The following is a 13,768-nucleotide window of genomic DNA, read 5'->3' as shown; positions in this document are numbered from 1 at the left end:
AGATAATTCTCAATACAATAATTAAATACGAACTGGACAACTAAACAACTGAATGTAAGGTTATTCTGAGAATGGTGTTTATATTTTAGATAAATATATGATTAACCAAACACATTCAAAACGTTAACTATTGTTTTGCTAAACACGTACAGACAAATAGAAAACTGTTTTAGAAAGCTCATTTAAGCTTTGGAACAGGTCAGCGATTTCAGCGATTATAGTTCTTGACCAATATGACAAAGAAACCTAATTTTTAAAATGCCTATAATTTACATTGGGTTTTATATAAAGTTTCTCTTTCTATTATGTATAATTGTGTTATGTAGTTTACCATTTTCCACTCGTCCCCTAGCTCCTCGGCTAAGAATCTTAGCATGTCCTCATTAACAGCATCTGACGTGTTATGTATAGTAACAGGTGCCCGCACCACCGTGGTATTCTGTTCCACGTGATACTATAATTAGAAAACATTCACTCATTACGATTTAATGACGTAGAAAATTTTGAGGAAAATCTTTTTAAAAAACAAAACAACACAATAATTATCAAAAGTGCTTGTTTATATCAAATAGGAGGATGAAATTAGTTTTCATATGCTCAGTTATCGTGTAATAGATAAAGTCAATGTATATTGAAATATATTGCCACTTTGGCGTGTACAACATATTTTCTTTCAGTGTTTGACTGACAAAGGAACTAGTCGGTATCGTAGGTAAATTATCGTCATCCATAAAGTTCAAATGAGTATCCCCTACAAAAATAAAGCATTTCAATGAAAAACCCTATTTTTATAGCACTGATATAGGACTCATCCTATACTAGTTAGTTGTTCAGTACTTCATTACAAAAGAGTAGTTTTTTGTTGTTGTTGTTGTTTTTTGTTGTTGTTGTTGCTGTTGTTGTAATTAAACCCCCAGTTGCATTAAAAACAATAAGAATAATATAAATCCTGTTTTAATATTCTTCATTACCATAGGTTGGTTTCTACAAATAATCTTAATCTGGTTATTAAGTGAATAACCCATTCACAAACCTTGGGTATATTTATAGCCAGTTCACACATGAGCTCCTTCTTGATTTCAAATGGAGGCTCGTCCTGGTCGTCTGACGAATCACGACGCTTTCTACGTGTTGTATTCTTTACTTTGTACTTCCGGTAAACCTGGTGAATTTAATTAAAGCATATTTACTGATTCAGTGATAAGGCAAATAAAGGTAAAATTAGAATAATTCGGCATAATTTGTGAATTTCCGTGTACAATACAAATTGAATAATCGTTTATGTAACCAGAAGCAAAAAGAAAAACGTCTTGTCACTCAGTCGCTTTTCAGATAAACATTAGATGCGGAAATGACGACATACCCGATACTGGGCGAGCTATTACCGACACAACAGTAAAAATGTTCTTTAAACTTTAATATCAAATTTGAGATAAAGCATTATTTGACAATAAAAGACATTAAAAGCAAATTCAAAATAGAGAAAAATACATATTCTCTAAAGAACGCCAAAAAAACGGAATATTAAAAAGAAACTATGACAACCTCAACAACTCCTCTGTATACAGGGAAATTTTTCTGAAGATATTTGTCCACTTCACATGCGTAGAATTCGGTTTCTGACTTTAGATTTGAGTTATACACAAACTGTATCCCTTCTGCATCTTTGTTCTTTACGTTTCCACGGAAACAAACTTCAATTACATCCCCTTCGTTTATACTCAGAACCTACGAGTGAAAATTATTCATAAAATCAATCTTATTTTACATGCATATAGTAAGACAGAAATAGTGAGCTACATATATGCTTCAACTAATCGATAATCAATATCAATAAGTATCAGTGCAAATAATACCAATCTACTAAATATTTGAATCTTTGTCAGGCAGTCGGCAAACAGTAACATTCAAATCTACAAAATAAAAGGGTATTTAAAGCTGAATTTTTAAAAGTTACAACGGAAGAAACCTGTTATACTGGGTATATTGACTATATCTTAAAATTGGTTGTGTTAAATTCTATGAAAATGCATTTAAAATTTACAATACCGGACTTGGTTCCGGTCCGTCGTCGTATCCCTCTTTTGACAAGTCCTTCAGAGTTTTATCTGTTTTTGATTGAGGAACAACCGACATCACTGTGTCAAACGGGTCATCATTCCTGCAGGATCGTTGAAAGTTAAAATTAGTAACGGTGTCATACTTAATTTAAACAAATCTTATAATATCGAAATGATTTTCACATTCAGTGTTTTTGGACGATAATAATTTACATGTACAAACAAGGATTAACAAAGCTGAAAATTAAAGAATCATGCTATCATTTTCTCCATGTATTTGAAAATTATACTCCGTTGACCGAAAGCATGTAGGCTGGATTGAGTTTCACGCTGACAATAAATAAGTGGGGTAAATGTATGTATATTACTTTCATCACAACGTCCGTGTTGAATTTAAATTTAAAAATAAAATTATTGATATGTGGAGTAAAGAATTGAAATATTAAGATTTAATCATTACTTCTGTTTAAGAATAACTTGTACGAATTTTTGCGAGAGCAGATTTGACATTTCTGTTGCCATGGTACCAACTGTGTCTTCGTGCACGTTTGTCTTCGTACGCAAAACCATAAATCTGAAAGACAATAATTAAATCAAACTTGCATCATATTCCACAATTGACATTTTACAATAACTCAATTTTAAAATGAAAATCCTAACCGATTACTAAACCCCATTAGATTTTATAATCTTCTACATAAAAAGTGAACTCTTCTTACTTTTCTAGTGGTTTGTCAAGCTCAAACTGAAGAAGGTCCAGTTTCACCTGCATAATGTTCACGTTCTCGACCGGTGACCATTTGTTCCCCTGGGCGCTTATTAGGTATAAGTTATCATTTTCATCATCTGTAAAACAATGTTCAAAAAGTTTATAATATATGTACACTATACTTTCTAATATATATTGGTGTAATGTGCAGGATGAATTCTTTCCATGTCGAATTTAATGTACACTGTATAGTTGTGTTGTTTTTCCTTTGATAAATGTACGCTGCATTTTATTTTGACTAATGTACTCACAATAATTTCTCTGAATGTCAGATTCAATGTACATTAATATTATGTACATTATTCATGTTCAATACTTGATTTTATGCAAAGTATTGTTTCTTTGTTTGTAAGTACCTCAATGAGCAAAAAAAATATGGTGTACTTTTTGTATTTTACATACACGTTGACCTTTCTACCATTACTTACATATTTCTGAAAAATCAAATGCTATTTATTTAATTTCAGAAATTATTTTTACACATTTATGTACGTCAACATTTAAATCAATAACTGACATATTCCTCATGTTAACAGTCGAATTTTGGTACTTTCATATACCCAAAATTTTCAGCCATACCTTCGTTGTTGGCATAGTCGCCCATATACCATTTAGTGGGTTTCGGCTCGTCAACTTTGTTCTCGTCTGCTGCTAGCTGTTCCTGCATTCTCTGTAACTTTGACTTTTGTTTCTCCTTCTCCATCGCTTCTATCTCGTGAGGTAATAATATATGCACCTATGATAAACAATAAGGCAATACATTACACACATTGCCGGATGAAATATATCTAAACTGTACGTTAATTATAATAACTAAGTGTAAATAGTATAACTAGATCCCGGCAGACGACATTTTTCTAAGTTGTTGCAATATCCTCCTTTGAAAAGATATTGCAGACGTTTTTAACCTAATGTTTTTTCCAGACAAATTATTGTTTTCGATCAAATCCCCGACAGAATTACTTGCAATAGATACTGGCCGTAGTCGTATTTCTTTACTTTTTTTATTCATTTATTTTTTATTTATTTTACATTTTGTAATTTTTTGTGTTGCTGTTATTTTTTGTTTAATTCCATAAAACTTAATTTAGTTTACTTGTACCAAAATTCAAGCAAACTGTAGAATTTAACGAGTTGTGACCAAAGATCTCACGCGACGCAGAAAATTCATTGGACATACCATAATAAGGTAGGAAAAATGATTGAACCCTGCCTAAAACTGCGCGCACTTGAAACTATTTACGAGTAAGTCTTTTTTAAATTTCGAAAATCCATTTACCTTTGGTGGGTTGTTCATCTTATCTTCTTTAGCTTTTCTCATGGCTGCTATTTTCTTAGCTTTTATTGGATTTGGAGGGCAAGGAACTGTTACCTGGATTTGGAAAATACACATCTTAGTACCATGAACATTTTATAGTCAAAGTATATAAATAAGTTGCAGGAAAAAAACGGCACATTTAAGGAAGGCATAGCTTAGGCCTGAGACGATTATAAGCCGCTCGCCATGTAAACTAGCAGGAAATAAAGCAGTTACGCTTCCGTGATTTCCGAATAATGAATATTCACACTGGCGGCAGATTTTTTTGTTCTGTTTTACCAATATATTATTATTTTCAATGGTAAATGATAATTTCTTAAATTCTGCTAAAACTAATTCTTGATGAAGGTAGGTATGATCGGCAACATGCAATAACCACCACATCCTATGAGTAGGCTACACCGAAACCTGGCATATTATATTAATATTTTGCCATAGATAAAACCGAGCCACCAATACTTTCAATATGTACCATATTGTCTACAACTTTAAACCAATTTTATATACATGTATGCTCTTTTTCGGGAGCAGTCTTAAACATAGGTTCTACAACTATGAGTAAAGAAAATCAAGTGGATATGTTTTTCCATAACTTTGGAGACTCACCGTGACTGGTTTTTTGAATTCCGCGGACTCGAACTCCATGTGAATAATAGGGCTGGAGTTAAGGAGGCCTTTGCAAGTCTTACTCCGGTTCTTAAGGTCATTCACTGACGAGGAATCTATCGGCTGAACCTGTTAATTGAAATATTTGAATGCTTACTGAAATTATTTGGATTATCGAAGAAGCTGAAAAATATTTCAGATTTTACAAGGGCTTAAAATAAAATTATAAATATTTTCTATAATTTAAAATAAAAGGGGTTTTCCCTTTAAAGGAAGAGAAGTAACAATATTCGTATTTCTTTTCTCGTATGGTTCGTTCCCGACAGAACTGGTAATTCGAGGGTTAGAATGTCTCATTCTTTTATCAAAACGAACTAGTATTCCGGTAAGCATTGTAACGCTCTCTTTTTAAAGTCTGCCGATAAAAGTATTTACTTTTCAGAACAACTAATCATACCTCCATTAAAATATGATCTTTTCCGTGTATACAATCTTTTGGTACGGTCAAGCTGATTCGCTGATCGTAAGATGACGTCACTTTCCCGCCTTTCTTGGAGAGTGTTGCGTAATCTCTTTTCAGGCGACTGAAAACTGCCATTCGACCAAGTGATCTTGTCTCCGCAGCCGCAAACTTTGTATCCTGAAAGTAGAATACGATATATACATGTACAACAGGTTCTTCTGATAGAGCAAGGTCAGATCTCACAAGATTTATTGTAATTTTCAGCCACTAAAATTTAGCTGAACAATCTGCCGTGAACTACTTTCGTGTATACCGAAGAACTGCCGACTGAATAAGTATCCTTTCGAACACAAAAATAGTTTCATCTTTAGAAGTAATATCATTTATATATACATGTAAGTTATTCAAATTTGATTTGATACTAAGGGTGGCTATAATTTTATATAAGATTGGCCTGTGTGTGACAGCAAACAAATAAGTGTTCTAAGTTATTCGCTCTAAAATATTTGTGAAAAGTAGATATCATTCAGGTATGTCGAGAGTTTAATAATATAGTACTATAATAACATGGCTTATTTCATATACATGTTCCGGGCAATACTAAACGAAATACCATGTGCCAGGTGGTAAATAAACATCAGTATTGCATTCCACATTGGTTTATAATTGTATATATCATCCACTAACCTTATACCCGTCGAGTACTTCCTCCTTAGTTTCCAGGCACACCCAGTGACCGTCTTTCTCAATTTTCACCACGGCCTCTTTAGAATTATGACCATGTGACTGTTTTGATGAACTGTATGGGACGCAGACGATTACTTTATCCTAGAAACAAAAACAAAAATCACCAATTCTTAAAGGCCTATTTATGTGCTTCAGAAATTTTTATTGATATTCCTCAAATGCATTTTATTTTTGGTATACATGTATTTTCTATAGTTTCCAAAAGTTACTCATTGGCCAAATGCCTAAGGCATCTTCTTCATCTGTTGCTTTTTGTCATTTAACAGATTTGTGATTTGATATTTTGTACGGAAGTCAAAATATTATTTTGTTTACATTTTGCTACATCTGTAATGTAATGTAATGTATTGTAATGTAATGTAATGTATTGTAATGTAATGTAATGTAATGTTATGTTATGTTATGTTATGTTATGTTATGTTATGTTATGTTATGTTATGTTATGTTATGTTATGTTATGTTATGTTATGTTATGTTATGTTATGTTATGGTATGTTATGTTATGTTGTTATTATGTTATGTTATGTTTATGTTATGTTATGTTATGTTATGTAATGTAATGTAATGTAATGTAATGTAATGTAATGTTATGTTATGTTATGTTATGTTATGTTATGTTATGTTATATTATGTTATGTTATGTGTTATATTATGTTATGTTATGTTATATTATGTTATGTTATGTTATGTTATGTAAAAAGATTATCAGCCGACATCTTGACGTCGGATATTTGTTCATACAGAAATGTATTTTAGTTCAATTATGTATGAAGCTAGATTTCTATGGGCTTATAGACGCACTCATGATATCCGTTTCTGGGACCAACTGAGCAATTAGTGTAAATTAGTTTCTTCCTCGCGGAAACAACGTCTTATCTGTGAAGGGGTTTGAACCCACTTGGCAACATGTCCTTAGATTTCTAGTCTGACAAAATAACTACTCGGCTATGCCGCCATACTAAACGTCGGATTTTAAATAGATTTCTGAAAAAAAAGACAGTTTCAGAAAAAAGAATGTTTCTTATGTTCTAAATCGGACATTTAAAGGTCAACTGAAAATCAAAATCTAGAATGTTATAAAATGTTAGGGCACTTACTTTAAGTTTCTCTTCAGCATTCCTGTACTCGAGATGCAGTATTAAACTGACTAATTCCTCGCTTTCCGAGAACGGTACAGGACTCTCCATCTGGTCTAAAACTGTACACGTGACGTCATTCCGGTTAAACTTATTCGGGTCTGCTCGGATGATACATCCAACGTCAAATCTGTCGTCATCCACTTTATATCTGATCGAATGATAGTAAAAAAAAAAATAAGTTGAAGGAAACTCTTTATTTAAATGCATTTAACCTGAATCGTTTGATTGTTTGTTTGGTTGGTTTGGTTTTACGGCGCACCAACACAATTTAAGTCATATGGCGCCGAAACAGGAAATATGATTTTGGCTAACCTCGGGCGTTACAAACCTTAAGCAACAACCTGACTCTTAGTTTATTTAGTAAGAAATCATCAAGTCATAAAACATTAAAGTATAGTTATTCATTCCTAAACCGATGAATGCATTCAACATAATTTTCCATTACATTTATTGATACCCCAAGAAAAAAACATATACTGTACTCGATGCTTACTTTAGTTTATTAAACTAATAACAATAACTATGTATAGATATTCTAATTGATTTTTGTGGAACTATATTTTGTGTGCATCATAAAATGCGTTATTTCGGTAAAAAGTAGGTCATACTCATAGGTTGGCCACGTGTCCCACTCTACAGTTTTCTCCGCTCCGTGTTCCCTCCTCCTCCATTCCTCCTCCTTCTCCCGAATTATCTCCTCCTCCCGCAGTCTTTGCTCCTCCATTTTCCGCCTCTCTTCTTCTTGTTTCTTCTTTTCGTGTTCACGCCTCCTTTCTTCAACCTAGAGAAAAAAGTCTTGATTTATATTCTCAAACTAAAGGTCGGTATGTTTAAGTGGTACTTATTTGTTCTTCTCTTTACATCAGTATAGGTTTTCGACAATGTTCAAGAACTAAAGCCTGGTTTCAGTTTTCTTTTTCTTTTATCTATACATGTATTCAGCAAAGCATACTAACAAATAGGAAAGCACTGATTTAGTTCCTTGATCATTATTTCTTTCTTTTCTTTTTTTCTCTCTCCGTATCTTACTGAAAGGTGCAATATTATTATGGAAGGAACCTCATACCTTTTCTCTGAAAGCTATCTCCTCCTGAATATTCTTCGCCTCCTCTTTTGCTCGTTCCGCTGCTAGCTGCGCCTCTACAGCCGTGTGTTCAGTTTCCGCCGACAATCGTAAAGCTTCGGCTAATTCCGCGTTTGCCTGAGCAACCTGCGCATTGAGACGAGCGAGCTTTTCTCTCAATTCCCGCTCTTCAATGCTCTGTGTATCCTCATCTGAAAAAAAAACAAATAATTTTTAGAAATATCGGGAAAAACTATTTTTAAAAATATCTCAAAAAAAACAACAACTTATTTTAGAAATATCGGGAACAGATGGCGCTTTCTCAAGTGAGGATATATGTCGAATTACCGATATTGCAGAAATCCTTTTATCTTGAATATCCTTTTATAACGTACCTTGTAAAATATAACTATATAAGCCTGACATTCAAGTTTAAAAAGTACCAAAGAAAACACTTTCATTTCTAAAGGAAATCAAATTGCTAAACAGTGCAAACTTTTAGGTTCTTGTGATAAAACAAACACAATTGGATGAAACGAGTTCTACATTATTGACTTTAAAGGCCAAGAATGACCTTCTTCGTTGAATAAACTTCATTATTTATCTTTCTGTATGAAAAGTAGATCCTTATTATGAAAGAATAAAAATGCTTTCAGAACTTCTAATGGGTAGCGGTGAGTTTGAGAAAAAACTTTCCTTTTCCATTTATTTTTTTACATGAAGGAATATTTAGGAAACGCATTTTTAATTTTTAATCAGTATTGCGGGGGCTGTATATGGTTGATATTAAAAATTTCTTTGGAAGTTTTTTATGGGGACACCTCTTTTATAGGCCCATTTCCTTGATGTGGCACCTTGATTTTTTATCAAGCTTTCTTGCAGGAACAAGCAATACAAATATATCGTCAACCTAAATGTTTTGATATAGAATACATGATTGTGATGTTGCATCTGTGACATGAACAAATATTTTCTATCATACATCATGTCTTTAATATAATTTGCATTTATTTATTTTATAGTTTGCACACTTTTCCGAGGTTGAGCCACGCCACACCCTGAAACAAGAATCGTTTTTGTCAACTTCCCAAATAGGTCATGCATGATACTACATACGGAAAGTGCCGAACTTTACTGGAAATAAGCATATTGCTATAAAACCGAAAAGTGAACAAAATTGGTTTCCGTCGGGGTATGTCTTTAATACACTGGCAGTAATTTACGTACGCTTAATGGAAAATTGATAACAGCAATAAAGCTCCTTCTATAAACACTGAGTGTCCTAAAATCTAGACGCCAATATCTTAATTTTATGTATGATTTGTCATTAGGTTTTATGCAATTTTGGTGTTCATTCCCTTTAAGATAAAAAAATAAATTAAAGATTTTAAAGAACATTGTGTAGCTCTGTTAAAACTACTGAATTATTGTTTGTTTTTTAAAGTAAAGGCTTAATATGGAGCCAGTTTTGAAGTGATTGTTATATTAACTGTACGTAAGTTATGAAAACGTTCGTTTTAAAACGAAGTTGTTCAAATATACAAAACACTTTCTGTATTCAGCCGTCTGCTATCAAGCACGTGCCTTACGTGACGCGTCTGTTAGACCATACATAAAGATACATAAAACGAGCGAAGTTCCTTACTTTTCTATCCGGTTGTGGGTTACAACGATGATAATGCAAACCTTTTATTTATGTTCTTTTCAGTTATTGTATAATCTAGCTTTAGAAAATATATTTCTTTTAACGCTGTGCAAAAATGATATGGCGTGTTTTTCCCTCGTAATCTGCACAGGGACAAAATACATTTTCCCTGCACAGTAATATAAAGAAAATTTCACATTAAATCATTGTACAATGTTTCATACGCTGTGATGAATAATCTATGGTATAATCATTTGTACCGCGTATGAATACATGTTCGAAATGAAGTAAAATGAATACAAAAATAAAAAATTCTTAATGTGAATACACGTGAAAATCATTCTAAAAGAAACTTTAGCTTACAGTACGGATAACCCCAGCTGATTTTACGTCTTTTGTCCTCCTTGAAAGGAATGTCCGCCGGAATTATCCTGTGCATAGCGTAATTTAATCCGTCTGAATTGAACATGTCTGAATATTCCTTACGTTTTGACCAATTACTTGCACAAAACTGATTTCCTAGATAAAACACTGGATATTTTTAAAGAATAAAAATTGAAATCTTCTTTCAGTCGTACATTTATTTTTCTCAATCGAAAACTGGTTTTCACAAATTTCTAATTATGCCCCTTTATGATCAAAGAGTTACAGCCTCTTTCTTGTCGCGTATATATTTTTTCAGACTTGTTTTGAATCTTACGGAGATGTTTTTGATATAATATTGAAGTTGATACAAGACTGGTTATATTTATACCCAATTCTTTATTTACAAACTAATTTGTCAAAAGTGTTGGCCGATAAGTAATTGCGAACGTAAAACGGTATGTCGTAAACATTTTTATCTTTGTCCAAAACATGTAGGTCACACCAATCTGATGTCATGTATTTAATAAAGGCAATAAATTACTATAAATCAGAGGGTCGGTGCCTTTCAATTGCTTTGATTTTGAGTTGACTGACCTATATCTAATTATACATTTAAGCCAGTGTTTGTAAGGCAAAGACCAAAGTAAACTATATTTAGGATTAGCCTTTAATGCACATGCGCATTATAGTATTTTAAGTGAAAAGAAGTGGCTTGTTAAAGTAAATCAAAATTAAGAAAGGGGTGGGGGTCAATGATCGAAGATGGTTTGATTCCAATTGGTAAATAATTATGTCTTTGTGAGATTAACGTTTAGATTATTTTTTGGTCCTTTATACCTAAGTTCACTACCATTATCTTACTTTCTTGTTTCTTATGTTACAGAATTTGGTCTATTTGGGATATGTATCCGAAACCAGGCTTAATACGAAATCTGTGACATATATTTTTATGTTTAAAACGGACATTGGTTACTGCATGGTGCGTGAATGTATATAATTATATGACACCGATTTAAAAAAAAATCTTTTTCTTTGTTTATTTCAAGTCCTCTCGGTTTCATTTTGAATAAAAAACCTTAAACAAATGTTGTATGTCGGTATGATGCATACTAACAAATTCAAGGTTTGCAGATTTGTTTTTCATATATTGATACTAAAGACAGTTTTTGCAGTGTTCAACCCTTACATTGGATATTGAAACTATCAAGTGGTGTTCAACCTTTAACCTCACGGAAAAACTTTCCAGCACATTTTTGGAAAAATGAATATATAACAACAAACGTGAAGAATGTTCCGGAAAAGGTTGCGTAAGTATTGCAGAGAGGTATTATAAAAAGAAAAGAGAATGCTTAATATTGTTCTTGTGAAATGAAGTGCTATTCATGGTGGTAGGGACCTGGATCTTGTACGCGATGTGGTAGACATAGTTATTTTAATATCCTTCAGTGCGGGACAAAGTTACAGTCAGGACACAAATGTGTACTTTCAAACTTTTCTTCAGAGAATGAGTACCGTCAAACTATAAGTGTAACCTTGACCTTGGAGGTAGAGACATGGGTCTTGGTAACGACATGTAGTCTTGGTGTGGTAGACATATCTGCTAGGTTATTGAGAAACCCGTCCATGCATGACAAAGTTACAGTCCGGACACCAATGTGTGTACCTATAAACAGATTGGTAACTGCGTTCAACTTAAGACATAATAATACATATTTAGTAGAACATAACTTAAGTCTCGAACTTGTTTTGTTATGCATTATATTGAACATCAATATAGAATTATTGTATCTTTATTTCCTAGAATTATTTCCTTTCCCCATTTTCTGAATAACAAAAAATTGAAGTTCAGAAAAATATGTGTAACATAAAATTCTTGAATAGAATTGCAACTCAACATTCAGATTATGCTTAGATTATTGCAGTTAAAATTACAAATAATTAAAACAAAAAAAAAACTAGATAAAAAAATATAAAATTTAATATCTGAAAATTTACTCCTATCTGAATATCAAAAAGTACATGTCACGTGACTGTTTATGTACTATATGAGGTAACCTTCTTAACAACAAAAGGTCGTTCAGCTACCGAAGTGATTCCTTGCAAATATTTGTCAAGTGTAACCTTCATACATTCCCCTTTGATAAAAGTAAACACGTCTTTATTTGTTAAATGATTTTCAAGTGAGGACAAATGACAATTTTGTACACACAAACACGAGTTACTCTCAGTTTTTTATTGACCGACTTTTAGATCTCTCTAATTTAATTGATTTTAGCTAACTGTCGAAATATTACCCACTTATGTCCAGTTTTACGTGATGTTTATTAGTTACAGAGATTCAGAATCACTGAATTTATTTTACATAAGAAGCATCAGGATATTGTTATTGAACAAAAAACGATAGTCTAGAATTGAACTATTTCATCACTTAGGCTTAGTTCAGACTATGCCATTTTATTGTCATGACTATCATTTATTTCAAAACTGGTCTTATTAGTGATTGACAGACATGTATTGAAATGTTTAGGTAAAAATGAACACTAATTATATAGATGCCCACACTTTATATTAAAGTTACAGATACTGCGGATATACACACTTTCACAGGGCCTGTGATTTATTATCGTTATGTGAATAATTTATAACTTGAGAATAATAGAATGTTAACTTATTGCTTCACTGTTGATTATATCTACCCATGATGCATATGATTACTGGATAGTAGTTGCTAGAGTGCTTGCTTTCTTATTTATCTCGTGGTCACGCGATACCAGTAACATCTCGTTCCAACGATATAATATCTCGTTCCTATGAGATAATATCTCGTTCCTTCGACATTTTAAACTTGTTTCCACGAAATCATGTCTCGTTCCTTCGACATTATTACCTTGTTTCAACAAAATCATGTCTCGTTCCTTCGACATTACTACCTTGTTTCAACGAAGTCAGGTCTCGTTCCTTCGACATTATTATCTTGTTTCCGCGAGATTTTCGACATTATTATCTTGTTTCAACGAAGTCATGTCTCGTTCCTTCGACATTATTACCTTGTTTCAACGAAGTCATGTCTCGTTCCTTCGACATTATTATCTTGTTTCCGCGAGATTTTCGACATTATTATCTTGTATCAGCGAGAACACATCTCGTGGAAACGAGAAAAATTTAAGCAATATCACACCCACGACATAGTTATCACGTTTCCAACTTTGAAAATGTTTATACACATGTATTTCTTTACATGTAAATGGAATTCTTTGCTTAGAATTTGTCTTAACAGTTTTATCCAAGAATGGGCGTTTTATGCTAGTTTTATAAATAAAACATTTCATACAGTGTATAATCTAAAACATTTATCTACAAATCTTGCCTTACATGATTCTTGAGAATTCCTATATTGTAGAAACGCTTGCAAGAATTTACAGCAAAATATAAAGTTTATGAACACTTATATATTTTGACATATTATTTTTTATAGAAGTTATTATCAGTTATTTAGAAAAATTTGTAAAGAAGACACGGCAGCCTATAATTTTACCGGACACTTTTCACTACAACGACAGTTCGGCACTTTATCATAATTTGAATTCATTTC

General features: G+C 32.6%; 1 protein-coding gene across 3 annotated transcripts in view; it reads right to left on the bottom strand.

The window, feature by feature from the left end:
- LOC132714163 (death domain-containing protein 1-like) overlaps positions 1–13,768 on the bottom strand; it is a 42,104-nt gene that overhangs the window by 3,922 nt on the left and 24,414 nt on the right. For 2 of the 3 annotated variants that reach the window (XM_060696947.1, XM_060696946.1), the window contains exons 3-16: positions 8,169–8,377; positions 7,711–7,883; positions 7,061–7,250; positions 5,904–6,044; positions 5,211–5,393; positions 4,754–4,882; positions 4,109–4,201; positions 3,409–3,565; positions 2,780–2,906; positions 2,521–2,634; positions 2,050–2,161; positions 1,546–1,728; positions 1,034–1,162; positions 332–454 (exon numbers count right to left, since the gene is read on the bottom strand). In XM_060696947.1, the coding sequence (XP_060552930.1) occupies positions 332–454; positions 1,034–1,162; positions 1,546–1,728; positions 2,050–2,161; positions 2,521–2,634; positions 2,780–2,906; positions 3,409–3,565; positions 4,109–4,201; positions 4,754–4,882; positions 5,211–5,393; positions 5,904–6,044; positions 7,061–7,250; positions 7,711–7,883; positions 8,169–8,377 (2,063 nt within the window). Of the gene's footprint in view, positions 1–331; positions 455–1,033; positions 1,163–1,545; positions 1,729–2,049; positions 2,162–2,520; positions 2,635–2,779; positions 2,907–3,408; positions 3,566–4,108; positions 4,202–4,753; positions 4,883–5,210; positions 5,394–5,903; positions 6,045–7,060; positions 7,251–7,710; positions 7,884–8,168; positions 8,378–10,173; positions 10,324–13,768 lie in introns of those variants that run through there. The other variant, XM_060696948.1, reaches the window with a different exon arrangement.

Source organism: Ruditapes philippinarum, unplaced genomic scaffold (genome assembly GCF_026571515.1).
Source record: "Ruditapes philippinarum isolate M1 unplaced genomic scaffold, ASM2657151v2 ctg1449_1_1_1_1, whole genome shotgun sequence".
Classification (NCBI taxonomy): domain Eukaryota; kingdom Metazoa; phylum Mollusca; class Bivalvia; order Venerida; family Veneridae; genus Ruditapes; species Ruditapes philippinarum.
The sequence above is the reverse complement of the archived record's forward strand: the minus strand, read 5'-3'. Positions and strand labels throughout refer to the sequence as shown.